The sequence below is a fragment of the Mesoplodon mirus genome, assembly GCF_964341445.2.
Source record: "Mesoplodon mirus genome assembly, chromosome: 4".
NCBI classification, from domain to species: domain Eukaryota; kingdom Metazoa; phylum Chordata; class Mammalia; order Artiodactyla; family Ziphiidae; genus Mesoplodon; species Mesoplodon mirus.
The window spans coordinates 159,251,278-159,273,446 of NC_138979.1; the positions used below are offsets into that span (position 1 = coordinate 159,251,278).

The following is a 22,169-nucleotide window of genomic DNA, read 5'->3' on the forward strand; positions in this document are numbered from 1 at the left end:
TTTAAGTTGGATTTTATTTCTTTTGACTAAAGATCTACCAGGTTATTACTTTGACCCTGAAAAGAAACGCTACTTTCGCTTGCTCCCTGGACATAACAACTGCAACCCCCTCACGAAGGAGAGCATCCGGCAGAAGGAAATGGAGAGCAAAAGGCTGCAGCTGCTAGAGAAGGAGGACAAGCAGGGAAAGGTAGGCTCCACAGCCCCGGGAGCTGCCCTGTCCCCTCCACTCCTGCCAGCATCCACCCACTGCCGCGAGGAGGTGCCAATTAAACGCCCCTATAACCCTCAGCGTAGCGCACTTTAGGAGGGTGGCGTCGAATTTTCCCTGACAGGAACCTGATGAAGAGAATAAGAACAGACAAGAAATCACCTCCCACCACCACCCCCCTTTTCTTATTTGCTGGGTTTCATCAGGAATTCTTACATTCTCTCCTTCCCCAGGAGACTATTGGGTAGCAGCCCAATACAGCCTCTGTAACTGTGTATTTTAAATAGAAAACCAGAGTGTGTGGTTTGGATATGAGGGTTTCTGGCACCCCTTCTGGAGATGAGATGCCAGGACATTTCCGTGATCATGGGGACAATGAAATGGAAAGTCTGGGCCCCACAGTAACCGTAGGTCGAATGGAAAGCGTGTTGCAGACCTGAGTGTCCAGTGCCGTTCCTGCACTCACTAGCTCAGTGGCCTCATCTCCTCAGGTATAAATTGATGGGGGACTTGGAGAGGTGCTGAGCAGACTTCCCATCTCACACATACTTCCTTGTGATAGGCTTTTCCTCTTTCCAAGGAGAGGAGACTAGAATCCTAAAAACATAATTCATTATACAATAACAGAAAACTTCACTGAATCTTTCTCTCTTTAATTTAGAAAATAGCCAGGTTGGGATTTAATGCATCTTCCTTACTACAAAAAAGCAAGCTGGGTTTTCTCAACGTCACCAGTTACTGCCGGTAAGATAATGCCTCTTTGTTATGTTTTCTTCATGAATGTTCTTTTCCTATTTCTTATTTCCACGATCCAAGAATTGTCAGGATAGAGCATGTCGCTACTCCGTGAGGAGTGTTCACAGTCAAGGAGCTTCAGCTCGACAGCCTGCTTCTGCTGCTGAAATCAGCCCTGAGAGAATCGTCCTTCCTTTAGAGCCAGGGAGAGTGGAGAGGGCATCTAGGCAGAGAAATTGGGCAGAAATTTCTCAGGATGACTCCTCTTTGTTACTTGTAAATCATTTCTAGTTAAGTAGAAGGTCCTTTAACTTTATCCCGTCAGCCTCCTGCCTCTTTTTCTCCTCCTAATGAGTTGTCACCAAAAAGGGAACGTTAAATGGATGTGTACTAAACTTTAAATACTGGTGATGTCTGAGACAGTTCTAACTAAAGCCCTGTGAGATAGGTTGACACTTTCCCCAGGTTCCAGAAGAAGAGACTGAGACTCAGAGTGGAATGATGTGCTCAAGGTAAAGCTAAAAAGCGGGGGGATCTGTCTGACTCCCCAGCCTGAGCTCCTAACCCCTGCATTCTGCTGCCTCCCACTCTGCCTGGGCCAGTGAAGAAACAACATGAGTGTGGGTGGTTTACCCAGGGAGGCCCCCTCAGGGAAGGCCAGCCCTGCAGGCAGTGTCAGCCAGGGCAGGTAGGGGTGTGCTTGTCCTGTGTTCCTCTCCTTCTGAGAGGGAAAAGAGTTAAAGGTCTAGTTAGAAAGATCTGTTCTTCACCCTAAAACATGCTCAGTCTTTGGTGGAGAGGAAAAGGGGCAACTGGATGGGCAGCTGCAGGCCTGGCTCTTCATGAACTGTGTGCCCTTCAGCAGGTTGTTTCACTTCTCAGGCACATTCTCTTCATCTCAAGAGAACGAGTTGCGCTAGATGATCCAAAACAAGTCCTTCTAGTTCTGACTTTCTTTGACACTGTGAATGAGCCACCCATTTCTTTGCTTTAGTTTTCCTAAGAGTTCTAAAATGAGATTCTTTGGGGCCTTGCTCAGCTCCATTGCTGAGACTTAATATGGAGAGAGAGCTGATGAGAGAAGGTGGTCTTCAGGGTGTGGGACAGAGCAGAACCCCTGCATCTTCATGGATATCTAGGTATGACGTCCGTACCTCCCCTGCCCCCCTCTTTCTCCTCTGCAGTTTAGCCCATGAGCTGCGAGTGAGCTGCATGCAGAGGAAAAAGGTCCAAATTCAGAGCTCGGATCCCTCCGCTTTGGCAAGTGACCGATTTAACCTGATACTGGTGAGTGGGAGGGAGCCATCTGTGGGTTCCAGAGACATAGTTGCCATCCCCTGGACAATTCGTGGCTTTGCATTTGTTTTCATCAAGCCTGGCTGTGTAGAAGCCACTAGCCATGAAAGCAGGTTTTATGGTTTTAACAAGCACCTACCAGCTACCCATTGGCAGATGCCAAGCTGGCAAGACAGGCTGTGCTGTGACCATTGTCACCCCCCACTACAGCTCTGTCATTTGACATTAGAGCCGGGGTCCACACTCGCTGACAGAGAGCCATCACAAAGTAACTTTCCCATGGGTATGTTGTGTACACAGTTGAAAAGTTACATGGCGGACCAGGGGCTTCTGATCCTTTCCATACTGGACAGGATTTGGTGGCCAAACCTGAAGCACCAGTGTCCTTCAGTAGCAACAGCGTCTTAGTTTCTTGCTTTCTGTCCCTGACCTCAGTAACAGGGGCCTCAGGCCATGCCTCTGGGCCTGCACACCTCCACTGCATCATTTGCGGGGAGCAGAAAATGATCTGCTTCTGGTTCAGACCCAACTGGAAGCCAGGGGGCAGAGGGTCAGAGGGTCCACTACAGACAGAAGCAGCCAGACCTCTCAGCTGGACTGGCAACTCCTGGAGGCCTTCCTGGAGGCTGAGGGACAGCCAAGGAGAGTGAGAGAAGGACACAAAATAGAGAGCCTCAGCCTGGTGGTCTACTGACAGGACTGGAGGCTGAGGCTATGGAATTTACCCTTGAGGTCCTGCCCCAGGACCTCTACAACAGAGCCCTTCACGTAAGGAGTGTCGGGGGCCAGGACTCATGTTTTCTCCTGTGTTTGGGGTACAGTTTGACCTGAATCAAGTAGAATACTTTCTTGTGGTGGGTTCCCCTCTGGAGCCCCTTCCCTGGGGTTCTTCAGTAAACTGGGTGGGGACAGTGGAGATGACTGTGCACCTGCTGCTTAGCATGGCCTGAGCACCTGGGCTTCATGCTTTGTGTGCTGGTGTTTGGAAGACCCTCCCCATGATCCAGAGTTACGATGACTGGATGGCTGGTGTGACCCAGTGGGGTGGGAAGGGCAGTTTATCACCCAGGGATCAGGGTTTTCAGATCTGACTCCAGTCACTGGTAACGATTCTTCAGGAATATAACTATTCTTGCCGAGTAAACTTGCGAAGTGAGTGTGTTTTCTCCAGCACCCAAACCCATGTGTATTTGTGTATGTTATATTTATAAATATATTTTAAAAACACATAAACATATAAAGGTTTTGCTTTGAAATAATTATTAACCACATTTTTTAAATGAAAAAAGAAAATCTTAAAAATAACCCACATCCGGGCTTCCCTGCTGGCGCAGTGGTTGAGAGTCCGCCTGCCGATGCAGGGGACACGGGTTCGTGCCCCGGTCCGGGAGGATCCCACATGCCGCGGAGCGGCTGGGCCCGTGAGCCATGGCTGCTGGGCCTGCGCGTCCGGAGCCTGTGCTCCGCAAGGGGAGAGGCCACAACAGTGAGAGGCCCGCGTATCACAAAAAAAAAAAAAAAAAAAAAAATAACCCACATCCCAGTGCCATCTTTTCTACTGTAATTTTTTTTCCCCATGCAATGCCTTTCTTTTTACTTGGTGATAATCACAATGCCTATGTAATAGGGATACAATTTTGCTTTCTTCTTTTATCCCTTGGCAGTTATAATTCGCATTTTCCACATTGCTGTGTGGCTTTCATGATGGCCACATGCTCTGTCACCATGTGGCTCATCTAAACTCCTCTGGGTGGACGTTAGGACTCTCCCAGACCCAGTTCTGAGAGGGGTCACTGTGCAGACTGGCCATGCCCCCTCACTGCCTTTTTTGCTCCTGAACTGTGAGACCAGATGCCTGTCAGCTTTGCCCAGTGATGGCTACACCAAGTAGGGGCAAGTCAGGTCATTCTGCACTTCCTCATGGGCGAGAACCCTCACCTGGTGAAAACACACAGCGTGGGAGCTGGGTAGACAGTCTTTCGGCAGACCACGTGGCTCAGCCTGGGAGGCCGCCCACAGTCCGCCTCCCTTCTCCAGGCGGATACCAACAGTGACCGGCTCTTCACCGTGAACGATGTCAAAGTCGGGGGCTCCAAGTACGGCATCATCAACCTGCGCGGCCTGAAGGCCCCCACGCTCAGGGTGCACATGCATGAAAACCTCTACTTCACCAACCGGAAGGTACGCTGCCCTTCCCGTTAGCCATGGCAGCCTGCTCTGCCATGGGATCCAGGGCACTGCGGTAACTGGCCAAATTCAGAGTGGAGGAGAGAGCTTTGTGAAGAAGGCAGGGCTCGGTTACCTCATTTTCTCAAGGGAAAAAATGGAGTTTTAGATCCTGAGAACTCACCGGGGAAGAAAAGGGCCTCATTAGTTTCTTCGTCTTGGAAGAGAAATGAATTTACATGGGGGAGGACTTGAAGCAGCGCTGCTTTAATTAAACCGTTGCAGGGACTTCCCTCCTGGAGGGTTAAGTTGATCCAAAGGAGCCCATGCCAAAGCACAGAGTTCCTGGGAGGTGGGCCACAGAGGCTGGGTGGAGGGTCCTCCCAGTGTGTCAGAACATTGTGTCAATCTTCCAGTGAATCGTAGCCAGCACTGAAATGTATGTAAATGTAAGGAGCTTGTTGTCTAGGGGGCCACTTTTAACATTGCAGTGGGTGATGGCTGCATCTGTAAGAAGCTGTGATTTTCTGTTCTGTTGAGACATGAGCCACAGGATGGACACAGGTTGAAAATGGTTTCTGGGTGAAGTGAGATCCGTTGCAGAGAATTCATCCCTGGCCTATACCAGAGGGTATACCAGATGGCTCATTGTGATGCCCATGCTGATGATGAAGGACTGAGGCCTGGGGGTTACTTCTTCCCTTTCCCCTCAAGGTTCTGCACGGTGGGGCAGGGAGCTTCCTTGTTCTCAGAATGCTCGTTCCAGCCCCTATTCAAGGAGTGAGACATGAAGAAAGCAGTCAGTCACATGTCTGTTCTATAAGAAAGTATTTGTCTGTTTCTCTCCATAAGTTGGCATCAAACCAATCTTACCATCTTGCTGTGTGTTTCCTCACCAGGTGAATGCTGTGAGCTGGGCCTCGCTGAATCACCTGGATTCCCACATTCTGTATCTTTTGGCAGGTGAAGAGGTTTGGTGGGCCGGCCATGCCCTGACGTAGACTGGGGCACCTGTGGGGTTTGTGAGATGGTGGTTTAGTGTCCAGAGGTCTAGGCCATTCTGCACGAATGTCTCACCTTGTAGGAAAGAGCAGTGCACCCGCTAGAAAACAAGGATTCCCATGGAGCACAGAGAACTAGCTGAGGTCCTGGAATGATGTCAGTGTTACCAGGTGCCAGACACTGTTCTGGAACTTGAGAGTTGGTGCTTTAGCAGAGGAACAAAGCAGAAGGGAATAGTAAAGCCTTGAAAAGGAACCCCAAATCCTCCTGAGGCAGAGGAGGAGGAGCCTCCCAAGGCAGGAAGGCTGAGGGCACACACCAGAGAAGGGTGTTCCTTTGACATCAGACTGGGGCTGTGGGCTCTGGGCCTAGGTTCCCTGCCCAGAGATGGCCTTCTTTAGAGCACTCTTCATTCTAGTCTCTTCCTTCCCTTCCCAGAGAGCCGTCTGGGCTTTGTAGGAGCACACAGTACAGTGTCAGGGTAGCTGGAATCCCTGGGGTCTCTTGATGATGCAGAGGACAGCTGTCCATCGTGTCCTTCATGGAGTGATATTGTTTGACCCAAAGCCAAAGCCACATGTTAATGAGTCTTGTTGTGGTTCGTTTCCATAATAAATGAGTTCGCTCACATAAATGAAACTATGTGACCACTTGTCATACCTAACGCCAGCTTCAGAGGTGTCATAAGGTTAACTAGTTAACATCTGTGAATACACTTAGCACAGTGCTTGGCCATGTCATGGGTCCTCAACAAATGATGCCTGAATTGGAATCTGTTGGTTTGGGGTTTTTTTGTGTGTTTTTTGGGTGGGTGGGTGGGGTTGTTTGTTATTTTATTTATTTATTTGGCTGCACTAGGTCTTAGTTGTGGCACGTGGGATCTTTTTTTCTTTCTTTTTTTAAATTGGCGGCGTGTGGGCTGTTAGTTGCCGCATGCGGGATCTAGTTCCCTGACCAGGGATCGAACCCAGGTCCCCTGCATTGAGAGCACGAGTCTTAACCACTGGACCACCAGGGAAGTCCCTCAAAGGGTTTTAAAGCCTAAAGACATTAGAGATCTGATTATAACTTTTATGTAAGACAAACACAAAACTGTGTGTGTTCTGTAAATTGAAAGTTTTCTGCGGCTTTCATTTGGTGGGGTTTGTGGGGTGACGGGACCACCTGCTACTGTCTTGATCTTACCAGAGGGCAGAAGAGATCAAGCCTTAAAAGAGAAAACAAGAACCTCGCTCTCATTTCTGACCTTCAGACAATATGGCGTTTACCCATGCTTCTCTTTGTGAGGATGAAAATCCACATATAGGCATACCTCAGAGATAGATACAGATATAGATATAAAAGTTACGTTTACACTATACTGTAGTCTGTTAAGTGTGCAGTAGCATTATGTTGGAAAAACAACGTACATACCTTAACTTAAAAATATTTTGTTGCTAAAAAATGCTAATCATCTGAGCCTTCAACAAGTCATAATCTTTTTGCAATAGTAACATCGAAGATCACTGATCACAGATCACCCGTTAACAAAATAGTAATGAAAAAGTTTGAAAGATTGTGAGAATTACCAAAATGTGACACACAGACACAAAATGAGCTAATACCACTGGGAACATAGCACCAGTGGACTTGTTCAACACCAGGTTGCCACACATCTTCAATCTGAAGAAAACCACCACCACCACCACTGTCTGTGAAGGGCAGCAAAGGGAAGCACAGTAAAGAAACTGCGGTCTGTTGTGGTTTGATCAGCGGCTTGCCCTCTGGTGGTCATTTCAGGTAGTCTTCAGGCTTTTGTGCACCTGATGCTTCTGCTGAAGGTCTTAAACTTTCTCCCTTTACAAAAATGACACATGGTTCAGAGCTGCACTCTGCGCTTTTCCCCAGAGAGTGGTGGGAGGTTAGACTGAACTTTTTCTACACTTACCAGGTTCTTCATTGACCTGTGGCCTTTGAAAGGATTAGCTCTATGATACTGGCCCTGTAGGTGCCATACAAAGATTGAGTGTAACCTGGGTTTCAGCCACAGTAACATGGGTAAGTGCACATGGGTAAGGACTTTCTCCCCACATCCTTGCCCTACAAACGTGGAAGGAAAAGAGATTTATCTCAAAAGGAACTGAGCTGCCCAGATACAGTGTTGTCATTTTAGTTTCAGCAGCCTCTATACTAGAGATATTTAACATGGGGCTTACCACCCAAGGCAACACGATACCCACACATCACACATTCAGATGGTCAAGATCGTTGCCTGATTGCTTGGCAAAGATGTACCTTTTTCAGTGAGGTGTTGCTTGGCAAAGATACACATTTTTCAGTGAGGTGTGTGTATTGATTCCACCAGCATCTATTGGGCATCTAGAATCCCTGTGCAAGGTGCTGGAGCTGGGCACCTCAGCAGGTGGTCAGTCTTTGCACTGATGTCATTGGGGAATTGTAGGGTGCAGGGATTGGGGTGGCCTTCCTGGAGGTGGTTCCCACATGGGAAGGAGGGCACGGAGCTCCCATTAGAAGAGTGAGAAGAGAGCTTGGCACATTTGGCAGCAGTAAGTGGTTTGGTATCGGTGACGTCTCTGGCTAGGTAGCGCCTTGCAAAACCAAATCCTTGGGGCTCTGGGATGCCCCTGGAGGACTGTAGTCATGGATTCATTTCTCATATAGCAGTGAGGGTGGTAGGCTGGTGAGGGTGAGACCTCAGATGGAAGGCTGTTGCAAGACTAAAGACTGGTGGAGAGGGTGTGAACTGATGAGCAGGAGTGGAGGAGAGACACGAGTTTAAGAGACTTAGGACCTAGGCCAGGGAATCTTGGTGATAGGAGAATGTCCAGGGATGGAACGCCAGGAGAGTGGTTGTGGAGGCCAAGAAGGAGTGTATAGGTAGAAATTGTGCTGCATGGCCCGGGGTAGGACTGGAAATCCTTCATCAGATTTAGTATTAGGAGCTCACTGGAGATCTTGGGGAGAACATTTCACTGGAAAGGTGAGGGTCTGACCTGGATTTCAGTGGGTTGAAGAGCAAAAGAAAGGCGAGGAAGTGAGGATAAACACAGGCTCCTCTTGAAGCTCTGAAGGGAAAGGGAAAGGAAACAAATCAATCAGAAGACAGTCCGATAGAAAAGCAGGCAAAGGATATAAAGAGGCAGTTCACAGTAAGGGAAACGCAAATAACTGTAATCAGATGTAGTTCAGATAAATGCAGATTAAAAGGAGATATGACCATTCAGATAAACACGATTTTTAAGGTCTGATAGTGCCAAGTTTTGGCCTAGGTGGAGATGGGGGGAAATGCTGGTATAAGTAAACGATACAGCCACTTCAAGTTGGAGATGAGTGTACTTTACAACCCCCCAGTTCCACTCTAGTTATAGCTGTGTTTTCAAACTGTGAGTCATGACCTATCCTATAAACTCTGGCCCAGGAAATCAACTTATTGAACAGCTTTTTTTTTTAATAGGTTAGAAAATATCAGTTTCATATTTAGTAAGGGTAAATATTTTATGAAACTTTTGTTTCAAATGTTTGTGTGTATATAGCACACTGGTGAAAAATGAAATTCTTAACCACAGATGTAAGAAACTGTCTTAGAGAAGCCTCCCATACATGGGAGTGGGAGACAGGAGGATAGCAAGAGAGGCTCATTTCAGCAGCAGAGGGGGGAAAAAAAGCGAAAACCATCTTGGTACCCATCAGCAGGAGACTGGATAAATAAATTGTGCTCTGTTCATACAAAGGAATGCTCTGCGGTGAAAACAGATGAACTGGAGGTACAAATATGAATACAGTTGCATCTAGGAGACAATGCATATTGAGCTGTTGTAGAAGATTCTGTGTGATGCCATTTACATGCATTTTAAAATCAAACATAAATGTGTTCTTTATATTATTCATGGACAAATGTTGTGTAGTGGAAATATTAAGGCCTAGAACTCAGACCAGTTTTAGAATAGCGATTCTCTCTGGGTGGAGGAAAGTTAAAAGGGGGCCTTTAACTGTATCTGTGACATTTTCTTTCTTTTAAAAAATCTGAAACTAAATATGGAAAATGTAAACATGTTAAATGTGGATGATGGGTATTATTATACCTTTTTGAAGGGTACTGATGCCCATTCTCCTCCCAGAGGAGACGTGTACTTGGCTGTCCTTAACGGCTTTTCCAGGCTGTGCCTCATGGGAATTGCAGAGACTCCAGGCTGTGCCACCCTGCTCCCAGCGTCATTGTTTGTCAGTAGTCATCCAGGTACAAGGGGTCCTTTTCCTTTGTATAAGGAGGTACTAAGGGACATCTTTGTCCTCTGCCTCCCAGGAGCTGCAGCCAACAGCAGCATAAGCTCCGTGGTGATGGCTTGGACAGGAGGGGTGGGAACCATGGGCTGGTGAGCCCAAGTCGGAGCTCGCAGGGTGGGGACAGCTGCGGAGCACCTGGGCGGATTTCTTAAACCTGACCCAGGATTAGTACTAGAAGCGTGTGCATCTTCACTTATCCCCTCCTTTTGGGTCACTTCAGCAGCCGGAACAGTTAAAAGTGTGTGTTACCAGTACAAGAGATGAAAATACTTATTGGGGCTGCCTATATAGATCGCCCAGAGAGCATCTGTTAAGCTCCTACTGTATAGCAGGTTCTGTCAGGGATACTTACATTCTGTCTGGCTGAAGACAGTCCAACTGCCTGGCAGCGTTCTGGATATTAAGTTTTCAGTCTTTCAGAGAATTAGGATCAATTAGACAAGGATCAGGCCTCTAAGAGTGCAGGCTTCAGGCAGACCTGGCATGAATCCCAGCTGTGCCCCTTACCAGTTTGAACAGATCGCTTAAGCTCTCTAAAGTAAATACCTGCCCCCTCAGGTTACATGGAGGATTAAATGATTTAACGCACACTTACCCTGGTGCCTGGCATTTCATCATACAGCAAGCTTATGAGGTGGGAGTATATATTATCACCATTTTACAGATCAGGAGACTGAGGCAAAAAGATTCGGAATTTCCCTTACAAAACCAAGAGGTGGTGTGAGAAGTCAGGATAGTGGTTCCCTTTAGGGAGGAGTGAGGAGGGTAGTAATTGGGAGGGGACAGGAAGGGTACCAGGGTACTAGAATGTTCTATTTCTTAACCTGGGTAGTGGTTACATAGCTGTACTTTACATAGTATACATTAAAGTGTATACTATGATTTGTACCCTTAATGTATGTTTTATCAATTTAAAGAAATTATTTTTGAAAAAAGTTTGAGATCACATAGCTGGAATTGAAACCCTCCTATCTGACACCATACTGCCTCCCTGATAGCTGTTAGTCTTTCTAACACTACTACTGTTCCCTCAGCAGGAGACCGGCCTGGCATGCTCTGCAGTTTCCGGATCCCCGGGGCCTGGTCCTGTGCGTGGTCCCTGAACATCCAGGCAAATAACTGCTTTAGTACAGGTGAGCTACGGCTGCCTCCCCAGGTGCCCAGGGTAAAGGATTTCACAGACCCTAAACCCCTGTCCACAGTCCCTCTCCCCAGACCTCGAGTGACACTGTCCGCCCATCTCCGTCTCTGTCAGGCTTGTCTCGGCGAGTCCTGGTGACCAGCGTGGTGACGGGACACCGGCAGTCATTTGGGACCAGCAGTGACGTCTTGGCCCAGCAGTTTGCTATTATGGTTGGTTGGATTGGGAAGGGCCTGATACAAAGTTTCCCAAGAGTGGACATTTTGCTGGATTGGAATGGGATTCCCCTGTGTGGAATCTAGTCCTCCTCCCTCTTTTACAGGGACAGAGAGGGCACCAGAAGTGATTAACAGGTTACCTGGTGAATAAGTCAGCGCTGAATGAAATTTGGCTGATCCGGAAGGGCGTGGCTCAGCTGCCTTTAAACAACTTATGAATTGTTAGCAATTCTTGAGTACTTGGATTAGCCAGCAGGACAGTAAAATTTTTTAACGTATAAATTAAATATGTTCCAATTCATAACACTTTTATCTGCAGCTGTCAAATTACACATTTTATAAATTTAAAAATCAAAATTCTAGTCATTACTACGTTTCAAAGACTTGACCTGTAGAAAATGCCACCTTTCTTTTAAAGTGTGGAAGATGTGCCAACCTGCTTCGGGCAATAAGCACAGAATCCATTATTCAGGTTTCTTCAGCCACCTTCCCACTCAGTTTGGGACCCCATGTCTAACCTGGATTTCTGATCTCTCTTACTGCACTCTCATCACCCAGCTTCTCACTAACGACCTGGGAGGAGTGAGGGCACACCCTCACTTCACAGGGAGGAGTTCAGGGTGAGGCCTTAGGGGCCAGTTGTAGCCAGCGGGGAGGACACTGGAGGGACACATGGTGTCCAATTCTTGACCCTTTGATAAGGAACCCTTCCATCTCCACTGCGGCTCAAACCCTAACCAACCTGCTCCACACATACCTCTGACCTAGGAGCTGGGTTAGGGGAGGGAAGGCAGGGGTGTATTCTGGAGGGCACACCCCTCCCAGCCTTGGGAGGGAGGTACTGAGCAGGCCCCCTTTCCGCAGGCTCCTTTGCTGTTTAATGGCTGTCGTTCCGGCGAAATCTTTGCCATTGATCTGCGTTGTCGAAATCAGGGCAAGGGCTGGAAAGCCACCCGCCTGTTCCATGACTCAGCAGTTACCTCTGTGCAAATCCTGCAAGAAGAGCAATGCCTGATGGCATCTGACATGGCTGGAACGGTACGGGTACCACTGACTTTCTCCAGCCGCTGGAGCTGGCTCTGGGTGGGGGGAGGGGCTCTGCAGGAGAGACCCTGACGTCAGACAGCGGCAGGGGAGAGGCATCTGGAGACCAGGTGAGTTGTGAGTTGTGCGGGGCAGCTGCTTTGCTGCCCGCTGGGAGCCCAATCTGGTCTAAACAGACGTGAAACTGGTCATGGTGCTTTTGATGGACTCTGTGGCTCGGGGATTTGAGACATGTTTTCTAACTTGAAGAGGTCTTTGGAGACCACCTCGCCCTCTCGGGCTTCGTGCCTGGGCTTCACCAGTGTACCTGTTGGACCCTCCCTAACCGCCCCTTGTGCTCCTTCCCACAGATCAAGCTGTGGGACCTGAGGACCACTAAGTGTATGAGGCAGTACGAAGGGCACGTGAACGAGTACGCCCACCTGCCCCTGCACGTGCACGAGGAAGAAGGACTCGTGGTGGCAGGTACCTGGGGAGGAGGAGATCATCCCATCGAACACTGTCCCTTAGGAGCGCCAGCAACTTAAGCAGATAAGGGAGAAATTACTCTAAAACGAAACTGAATAAAGGGGATTTTGGACAGTTGGGGTCAGGGAGTTAAGATGGGATGTAGAGTTGGACATTAGTAAGCAACAGTTGTAACACTCACCAGGTGGATAGCCCTGTGTTCCCACATGACTGGGCAAATGTCACTTCAGTTACAGGCGAGTGAGGAGCAATAAAACATAGTGGCTTAGGAGACCTGGGTGTGGAGTTTAAGCCTATTCACCAGGTCAGCGTTCAGCGTGACCCTCAATCCCATCGTGCAGCTGTCCTGTCGAAAAGCTTGGGCTCCCTGTTCTTTGTGCTCCCGTTTCCACCAGAGGATGCTAAGAAAAGAGATGGAGGTCATTGTAAAGGAACCTGGTTGCCTTAACACCACTGCTGTGAACCCATGATTTGTAGAATAGAAGCAGAGCTTTCTAGCACCAAACCCCCTTGAAAGGAGTTAACAAGTTGATCACAGATTATATGATTATTTGGCAGTTTGACAAACGAAATAGTAGGCCCTTGGCATTAAGGAATATGTTTCCAGTCTTCACAGATGTCAAATTTTCTAATATTCCTACGGAAAGTATTTATTTGCTATGAAACGTTCTGTGGCTAAGACGCATCACTTTGCTAGAACTTTCTTAGACTTATTTACTACTCTCACCACCACCAGTAATTAGCTGCCTTAAGTCTGTTTTCCACAAATTTTCATCTCCAGAGAGTTTCTGTGTTCTGGACAGTAGAAAAGATACGAGCCTTGTTGAGAGGCAGATGTGGGGAGTGGGCTGGCTGCAGTAATCCTTGACCTGTACAACCTGAGTGAACCACACCCAAGGTCATAGAGTCAACTCAGATGGTCAAAAGCACACTGAAATCCGTGACGCCTAAGGTCTGCCCTTCTCCCCCTGAAGGTCTCCAGTAGCACGTATTGCCTATCTGAGCTGCTGTAACCAGTGGTGTCAGGTGTCAGATTCCTCTCAACTGTGAACCTGAAAGACTATGAAGTCTTATGAACTGAACCATTAAACCAGAAAATGCTCTGGGGAGAGTTGTCACCTGATTTGTCCCCAGGATGTAATGAAGTTATGAGCTCTTCCTGGTTCCTCTCGCATAAAAAGGAAATCAGCTGCATGTCATCTAGAACAGGTGGCCTGGGCTCCCTCTTGAATAGCCCTTGTCACCAAGAAAAGCAGAATGGGCCACCTGATAGCCAAGATGCCCCATGAACACCCCAGGGTGTCACAGCCAGCCAGTGCATCTTGTCACTTTGAACACCTGCAATCAGTGGTTCTAGAGCACCAGGGCAACCTGTAACTTTAATTTTCTTTTTCTTATTCATTCATTCATTCATTCATTCATTCATTCATGGCTGCGTTGGGTCTTCGTTGCTGTGCACGGGCTTTCTCTAGTTGCGGCGAGTGGGGGCTACTCTTCATTGCGGTGCGTGGGCTTCTCATTGCGGTAGCTTCTCTTGTTGCGGAGCACGGGCTCTAGGCGCGTGGGCTTCAGTAGTTGTAGCAGGCTCAGTAGTTGTGGCGCACGGGCTTAGCTGCTCCACGGCATGTGGGATCTTCCCGGACCAGGGCTTGAACCCGTGTCCCCTGCATTGGCAGGTGCATTCTTAACCACTGCACCACCAGGAAAGTCCTGTAACTTTAATTTTCGAAAGGGACATCTTACCAGTAGAAATAATTTCCATTTGTGAGTTTGTTTGGCTCACATGAAATCACCTTTAGCCCTTAGGAATCATAGAAGCCAGGGCCACAGGTACACAGGCTCTCTGCATTCTCTAACTTGCCGCGTGTCTTCCCTCTTTCTTAGTGGGCCAGGACTGCTACACGAGAATCTGGAGCCTCCATGATGCCCAGCTGCTCAGAACCATACCCTCCCCACACCCCACTTCCAAGGCCGACATTCCCAGTGTGGCCTTCTCTTCTCGGCTTGGGGGCTTCCGGGGAGCGCCAGGGCTGCTCATGGCCATCCGGCAGGACCTTTACTGCTTCTCCTACAGCTAATTCTGCAGATTGCAGCCTGGAGGGATGTGGATGTGACTCAGGGGAGCACAGGTAGCCATATTTTTGCCACAATTGCCGTTTTCAGTGAGGGCATTTCAAATGGATGCTCTTGTGTACACATATCCCATCCATCCAGCTGCTGGGGAAAAGGTGCTATATTTTATGTGGAGACACTTCAGTTATTAAGCTGTGGGTTCAAGAAGCTTAAAAGTCCTTTTCATAAAAGGTACCTATTTCCTTTTCTTGTTGAATTCCTTAGAATTGTTCCTCCACCTTTTTTTTTAAACAAAAAATACTTTTCTAAGGGCTGAAGATTGACAATAACTAAGGCTGCTGCTTTCACCAAAAGCCCTTTTAAGAAGCCTAATGATGAAACTGGGTGAGACTGTTGACAGTCAGTGCCTGGGTCCCAGAAAGACATGCATCTATACTTGAGAAAGCCAGCTGGAGAGAAGGGGGAGTCATTTCTCTGAGTCTCTAGAGATTTTACGGCTGAGTTGGGACTCATTAGCCTTCTCAAACTCACTCGATAACCAGTGTCAGATCTCTGGGATTCTCATTCATTACCATGTATAGGCACTGTAAGGAAAGATGGATCCTTTTAGATGCTAGACAGGCCTTAGCATGCATATGTTGAAGTACCTTCCAGAATGTTAGGTACAGCAGCTCCTGTTTCTATCATGGTGACCTGAACGTCAGATTCAAGGGCCCCATCTCAAAGAAAATTGGCTTTGACTTTTGCAATCTAGGAGAAGCAGTTTGTGAGATGTTTATACAACGCGTTAATACAAAGAGCCTTTCTACCAAACAATAAACTAGAACGTAGAAAGAACCAGAACATGACATGTTGCTTCTGTTAATGGTTTAGAAGATCATGATGCTTGGCTGCTGTAGCATCAAACCAACTACAGTAACATCTGCTCAAACCTGGTGTGAGGAAGAAACTGAGACCAGTATTAATGGCTTTGCTGGAAAGCTTCCACTTGCTCCTGTGCCCCAAGAAGCTATGGACTACCTCAGCAGGCTCCCTGGCCCAGGGTGGGTTCAGCCTATGGGATGTAGCAGCAGGAAAGCAGAGGGCAGAAGATTGAGGGATTGTTAGTCCCCTGACTCCCCTTATGCTGAGGTGTGGTGGGCTGTGGCTGTGTTCCTCTACCCAAGTCTACAGCTTCTGCTGGAACACAGCTCTCTGGATTCCAGTAACTTCTCTCCATTTGTCCCTTCAGACCTACAGCTGATAACTGCATCTCACTGTTGCTAGCCCAGGATGCTTCACCAGTTACACTCTCTTCGGTTACCCCCTTGAGTGTTATGCATCTGTGTCCTGCCAGAACCCTACTACAGCTTAAGGTACAGAGAGAGAAATCCAAAAAAGATGAGAATATCAGATTGGTCATCTGGTAGATGAGCAATATGTTACAACAAATATTTTTAGTGCCTTAGGTTTTATAAATAACTTTCCTCCATCTTAGCTGACTTGATCCTTAAAACAATGTATGAAGGAGGTAGGACAGTAGTAATAATATAAGAATTATTAGCATCATTTTCTGGGCACAGAGAAATTGAATGACTTGCCTCAGAATGAAGACCTGTTAAGCGGAGAGCTGGGACTTGGAACCAGAAGAGATCACGTTCTCTACTTTCCACACTCCTCCATCTGCTGACAGTACGTGTGTATCACACACAGTGCTAAGGAGAAATCACAAAGTGGCTTGGTGCGAGTGTAAACATGCAGTGCTAGCATTTCATATTTAATTGCTAAGTAAATGAATTTTTCTGGCACTCACCAAAGACTAAGAAGCTCGCCAGTTACCAAATTTCTTAGGTGTTTGTTTAATCTTTGAGACATCGCCCCTGTATCTTCACAGCCTTGGCACACCGACCTGCACATAGGTCCCAGGAAATAGCTGTATGATTGAAGGGTCCTGGTGACCGCAGTCACAGCAGGGTCTTTTGGATTAATTTTGGTGACATGCCCCTCCCCAAGAGCACAAAAAAGCTTAAGTGCTGAGCCATGACCCTAACATCACTCATACTTTTGCCCCCAAAGTTAATAAAAGTTCTCACAACGTACTAGTTTGTTCATTACATGGTCTGCTCTTCACAGTAACTCGTGTTGCACCTCTGGTGAAGAGCCAGTGGAGACAACTGACTACTCAGAATACCTGGTGAGTTCTGACGTGTGGGGCTCTATCCCCATATACCTTCCTAACTCATCAGCTGTGCCATAGCCCAAATTTCCTGCTAGGCAAATACAGTTGTCAAATAATTAGTTTTATGTTTCCCTTAGGCTTTTAAAAAAAGGAGGTGGGGGACATCTTCAAAATCTGTTATCTTTAGTGAGCAGTCACTGCTCCTAACATTTGGTCTAGAGCAACGGTCCCCAACCTTTTTGGCACCAAGGACCGGTTTTGCAGAAGACAGTTTTTCCACGGACCAGGGTGGGGGGCGGGGCGGGGGAACAACGGCAGATGAAGCTTCGCTCGCCCGCCGCTCACCTCCCGCTGTGCGGCCCAGTTCCTAACAGGCCACCGACCAAAACGGGTCTGCGGCCCGGGGGTTGGGGACCCCTGGTCTAGAGCATATGAGAAGTGGTTAAACTCAGCTGAGAAGCTGATTAAGCATTTTGGTATGTTTGCTCCTTAGTGTCCCAAAGATCAGTATGTTGCACAGTCCGGAAGCATTTTTCACTTGCAGGTCTGTTAGGGCACTTTGCCCCATTCCCCAGGCGACAGTGACAGGTGGCGAATGAGCAGGGGCTGGCGGCAGCAGCGCTGAGCTCCAGTAAACCCGTTGCTGTTTGCTTGCTGTAACCTTCTAAACAGACGAGAACAGCGGCACAAGCTGGTGACCAGGAACGTCCACAGATCAACACTCAGTGTCCCCCAGCGAGGGCACCCAGACACCAAGTTAGCCCCACTTACCTGGCAGCCCTCGGTCTGCCCTGGCCTAAATCTTCCATGTAACCACCTCTGAAAATAACTGCAGGCTAAACTCAGTTTCTTCTTCCATTTCTCCATGAATATTAGTAAAAGCCTTCCCTTTCGTTTTTATTTATTTTCTTTGGCTGCGCCACGCTGCTTGTGGAATCTTAGTTCCCCACCCAGGGATTGAACCTGGGCCGTTGGCAATGAAAGCACAGAGTCCTAACCACTGGACCTCCAGGGAATTCCCTGGGCCCACTCCTTTAAGTCTGCCTCTCCAGGCCACCCACCACATGGCCACTGCCACGGGAATGACCTTCCCAAAGATCCCTGCACTCAACGCCTTCTTGTACCTCAGAATAAAATGTGCGGCATCTTGAGATTTGATCACATGTGCCTCACCGTTGCCCCTTCTCCACCTCCCACCTCGTGCTCTCAGGACACAGTTACAAGTCCCTCCGTCATCTGGGCCTCTGCTCAAGCTGTCCTCCACTCCTTTCATCTGTTGAGTCTCAGCTTCACAGAAACCTCGAGGAAGCTTAGTTTCCCCAGCACTTGCCACATCTAGACACTTAGTATGTTGAATGAACAATTTTTGCCAGCATTATTCCCTTTTAATTCTTAGAACCTTACGAAGCACGTGAAGGTCACTCCTATATACCAAAGAAAAAACTGAGAATAAAGCAATTTGTCCAAGGTCTCCTGCTAATAAGTAGCAGAGCCAACAGGGTCTCCTGCTCAAGAAATCTATTAGGCCCCATGTGTTGGAGGGAATGGAATTTTTACTTTTCCTCTGGAACTTTAAGATCTCCTTAGGATAATTTTCCGGGACTTCCCTGGTGGCGCAGTGGTTAAGAATCCACTTGCCAATGCAGGGGACACGGGTTCAAGCCCTGGCCCGGGAAGATCCCACATGCTGCGGAGCAACTAAACCCACGTGACACAACTACTGAGCCTGTACTCTAGAGCCCATGAGCCACAGCTACTGAGCCCATGTGCCACAACTACTGAAGCCCACACGCTTAGAGCCCGTGCTCCGCAATGAGAAGCCCGTGCACTGCAACGAAGAGTAGCCCCCGCTCGCCGCAAGTAGAGAAAGCCCGTGCACAGCAACAAAGACCCAACGCAGTCAAAAATAAATTAATACATTTTTTTAAAAAAGAAAAAAAGATGAACCCCGGGTATGTAGGGCAAGAAAAGAGAACCTTTGGTTATTTTGACACCGGGTTACCTTCCTTTCCTCTACCGGTCTGACTAGTGTAAGGAAGAGAGTTCGGAAGACTTTTATGCATCCTCCCTATGTGGTCCAGCAGACTCCCATGCTCAGGATGACAGAACAGGAGACAGTGGATAGCAGTTGTTTAACAGGAGCTGAACAGACAAAGCAAGGCAGGGCAGAGGAACAAAGGCAACAGATACAAAGGGAGAAAACAGTCTTTTCCCAGTGTTTCCATAGGTCACTAGTAACACCTACTCTCTTCTGTGATAGAGGATTCGCCGGGGAATAAACTGAGGTATTTATAGGTAAAATATACCTCTCACTTGGCTTCTGCTCTAAAAGCCACCAGCTACTTTCTTACCAACTAGAAGAGGCAGCAAGGTATACTGATGAAGTTAAAGGAAAGAAGCAGCACAGTCCATATTCCGCAGGAAGATTCCTTTATAACGGCAAATTTAATAATACACAGTACTAGAGCAGGGCCTCGGTCGTAGGCCATAGGAGGCAGTAAGGAAGCAGGTCTGAGAGGGACCAACACGTTCCAGGGCTCACGTCACAGTAACACTCACGCCAAGAATGACCGCCACGCACCTCCCGGAAGCTCGGCCCACCCACCAGTTCAGTCAAGAACTATGTCACTTTTAATTCTTCATTTTTGGCCACTGATGATAAAATCCACCATGATGACAGGATTTCAGCACAACAGTCTCTTTCCAGTCACGATAGAAATGGATGTCCCAGCTCTTGAGAAACAAAGTTCATCTGACTTCTCTTGGCAGGACCGGAGAGAGAATTTTTTCTTAATGGTCTGTTGAAATAGTTATACTTTAAAAAAACCCCACTAACAAACAGTCCATTCTGTGCTCTGTTTCCCTGGAAGATTTCTCATGATCACCCCTCCAATAGCTAGAGGGGTCGTGTGTCTAGGAATAAAGAATTAAGACGCTTCAAAACAAGCAAAAGCCCTAGTGCAACACTCAGTAGATGGTGGGCTCAAGGGGGTTCATAGGGGAGGGAAGCAGGTGCTCTATTTCTGGGCAGGGAAAGCCAAGTGGTCGCATAGACAGAAGCATCAACAGGCAGGAAACACTGCTGGGGAAGGCCCATCTCCTTCCGTGTTCCCCCTGTATGAGGGCCATCGCGTCACCTGCACTTGGACTTCTGAGGTCTGAGGACCGTACCCCCCACCTGCCACCCATCCGTGACCTGCATGCTAAGCTGGGTGGTCTCTGACCACAACAGGACCAGGCAAGGAATTGGGATCCGACTCTGGAGGGCCCAGGGAGATCCTCCACAGGCTATCCCAAGCGAGAAGTAACTGGGAAGCTCACTTGCCCCAGCAGCTGAGGGGCATGAAGGCTTCGAAGGCTCGGAGAAAAGCAGCAAAAGGTGACTAGCAACGCAGTGGCCTTGGACATGGCTCGTTTTTGTGGGGAAGACCTGCTGCCACTGCCACCTGATTCTGTGCTGGGGACAGACTGTGCAGGTCTTCACAGCCGGCAGCAGCCTGAATACACTCCACATTCCTTTCATATGTATATACAGGTTGTGTGTGTGTGTGTGTGTTATGTATAATTTTTAACTGAAATAAAACGCGATGGATTCAGGTTCGTTCCCCTTCGCTATAAGCTGCTCGGTCCCCTGCCCTGAGGGGTTCGTGCCTTCAGGCCCGCCACCAGGCTCACCCTGGCTCGCCATCTGTCCTACCCCCCACCGTGGGAAAGTGGCCTCAGGATGAGCAGAGAGGACACATACCACAACAGGTGACCAGGAGGAGGGCCTACCTCAGCGAGATTTCATTTCTAACCCTGAGAACCTAAGGAATTGTGAAGGACTCGGAGAGGGAGCTGGGGTTAAAGGTCACCAGGCTTTTTATTGCAGTTAAAGCAGACTCGGACAGGATGGTCCCAGCCTCGAGAGGGGACAGCCCGTCGGTCATGGGAACACTCGTCACAGAACCCCTGTCCGCAGGCCCGGCAGTGGTGCTTGGAAAGCTTGACGCTGAACTCCTTCCGGCAGTTATGGCAGTGCAGGATCTCATGGTCTGGTACCCAGTACGCCGGCCTGGCCGCATCCTTCACCAGACCTGCAGCACGGAAGGAACCATGGCAGACGGCACAAACTGCACACAGATCACCCCCTTCCACCCAGGTCTCCTTCACCGCCTACCACCCAGGTCAGGATCTCAGGGGCTGGGACCTAGGCACTGACATTTGTGTATCTATTAAGCTCTCCAAGTGAGCCTAAAGTGGGGCTGAATTAAGAACCAGTGGAGTAACAATAAAGAAGTTTGGGCTTTGGAATCAGGACGTACTTTCATCCCAGTTCCACTGAGCCTGAGTCAGTTAGTAGCTGTGGGATTAAGAAGTTCCTTAGGGCCTCCCTGGTGGCGCAGTGGTTGAGAGTCCGCCTGCCGATGCAGGGGATACGGGTTCGTGCCCCGGTCTGGGAGGATCCCATATGCCGCAGAGCGGCTGGGCCCGTGAGCCACGGCCGCTGGGCCTGCGCATCCGGAGCCTGTGCTCCGCAACGGGAGAGGCCACAACAGTGAGAGGCCCGCATACCGCAAAAAGAAAAAAAGAAAAAAAAAAAAAAAAAAGAAGTTCCTTAAATTCTCAGGGCCTTAGTTTACTCATCTTTAACACCACACCTTCAAAAGTGGTTACTGGATTACAAGAAATAATGTTTCTGATGCACTGGGACCCAATGGCCAGTGAGTGCTCAGCAGGTGAACACCTGTGAGCACAGTTGGCAGACTCTGTGCCAAGGGCAGCCCCTGCCTCTCCCGGTTACCCCTGAGAGCAGATACAACCTGAGCATCAAGCCTCGACAAATCCATCTATTCCCACACCCTTAAGTCAAAAACTCATCATCAGCTCGTTCTGTGAGCTACAGTGATTAAATCTGATCCAAGCAATTTTCATCACACCCACCCAGGAACCCCTGGTCTCTCCCCTACAATGGGCTTAAAATACCCCAGGCCCGGCCAGCCCTGCCTAAGCCCTCCACACGCTGGCAGGGCTTCCCTTCCTCTCCCTCTTCCCATCCTGGTTATAAGCACCCCTCACATCCAGAGGTGAGTGGCTGTCTTAAATCTTAAAGGAATAACAGCTTGGCTGGTGTGGCGGATTAAAGACAGCCACAAATTCTTTGATAACCTGCCCCCTCCCTCGAATCTAGGCAGGCTCTGTGACTACATACAGCAGACTGTAGTAGAAGAGCTAGTTTCTAGGCCCAGGCCTGTCTCTTGAGAGTCCTGAGCCACCATGTAAGAAGCCCACTACCACTGGAGAAACCACATGGAGAGGCCTGGAGAATATGGGGAATGGCGGGGGAGTTCTCCTGAGCCCAGCCTTCGAGGCATCCCTGCCAGGCTACCCAGC

At 48.5% G+C, this 22,169-nt stretch overlaps 2 protein-coding genes across 14 annotated transcripts in view; one reads left to right on the forward strand and one right to left on the reverse strand.

Annotated features, from left to right (window-relative positions):
- The window catches only part of DCAF4 (DDB1 and CUL4 associated factor 4), a 40,550-nt gene that overhangs the window by 13,793 nt on the left and 4,588 nt on the right, over nt 1–22,169 (forward strand). For 2 of the 8 annotated variants that reach the window (XR_014293674.1, XR_014293678.1), the window contains exons 4-16: nt 33–190; nt 873–955; nt 2,131–2,233; nt 4,280–4,423; nt 5,308–5,357; nt 9,568–9,647; nt 10,729–10,827; nt 10,950–11,047; nt 11,918–12,091; nt 12,448–12,562; nt 14,450–14,694; nt 15,870–15,993; nt 16,751–19,112. Coding sequence is in view for 1 of the 8 variants with exons in the window: in XM_082616989.1 (XP_082473115.1) it covers nt 33–190; nt 873–955; nt 2,131–2,233; nt 4,280–4,423; nt 5,308–5,357; nt 9,568–9,647; nt 10,729–10,827; nt 10,950–11,047; nt 11,918–12,091; nt 12,448–12,562; nt 14,450–14,643 (1,298 nt within the window). In the remaining 7 variants the exon portion in view is untranslated. Of the gene's footprint in view, nt 1–32; nt 191–872; nt 956–2,130; nt 2,234–4,279; nt 4,424–5,307; nt 5,358–9,567; nt 9,648–10,728; nt 10,828–10,949; nt 11,048–11,917; nt 12,092–12,447; nt 12,563–14,449; nt 15,835–15,869; nt 16,651–16,750; nt 19,113–22,169 lie in introns of those variants that run through there. The other 6 variants (XR_014293675.1, XR_014293676.1, XR_014293673.1 and 3 more) reach the window with 6 other exon arrangements.
- The window catches only part of ZFYVE1 (zinc finger FYVE-type containing 1), a 50,209-nt gene continuing 47,249 nt past the window's right edge, over nt 19,210–22,169 (reverse strand). For all 6 annotated transcript variants that reach the window (XM_082616981.1, XM_082616982.1, XM_082616985.1 and 3 more), the window contains exon 12: nt 19,210–20,872. In XM_082616981.1, coding sequence (XP_082473107.1) covers nt 20,640–20,872 — 233 coding nt within the window. In that variant the 3' untranslated portion in view covers nt 19,210–20,639. The remainder of the gene's footprint in view (nt 20,873–22,169) is intronic.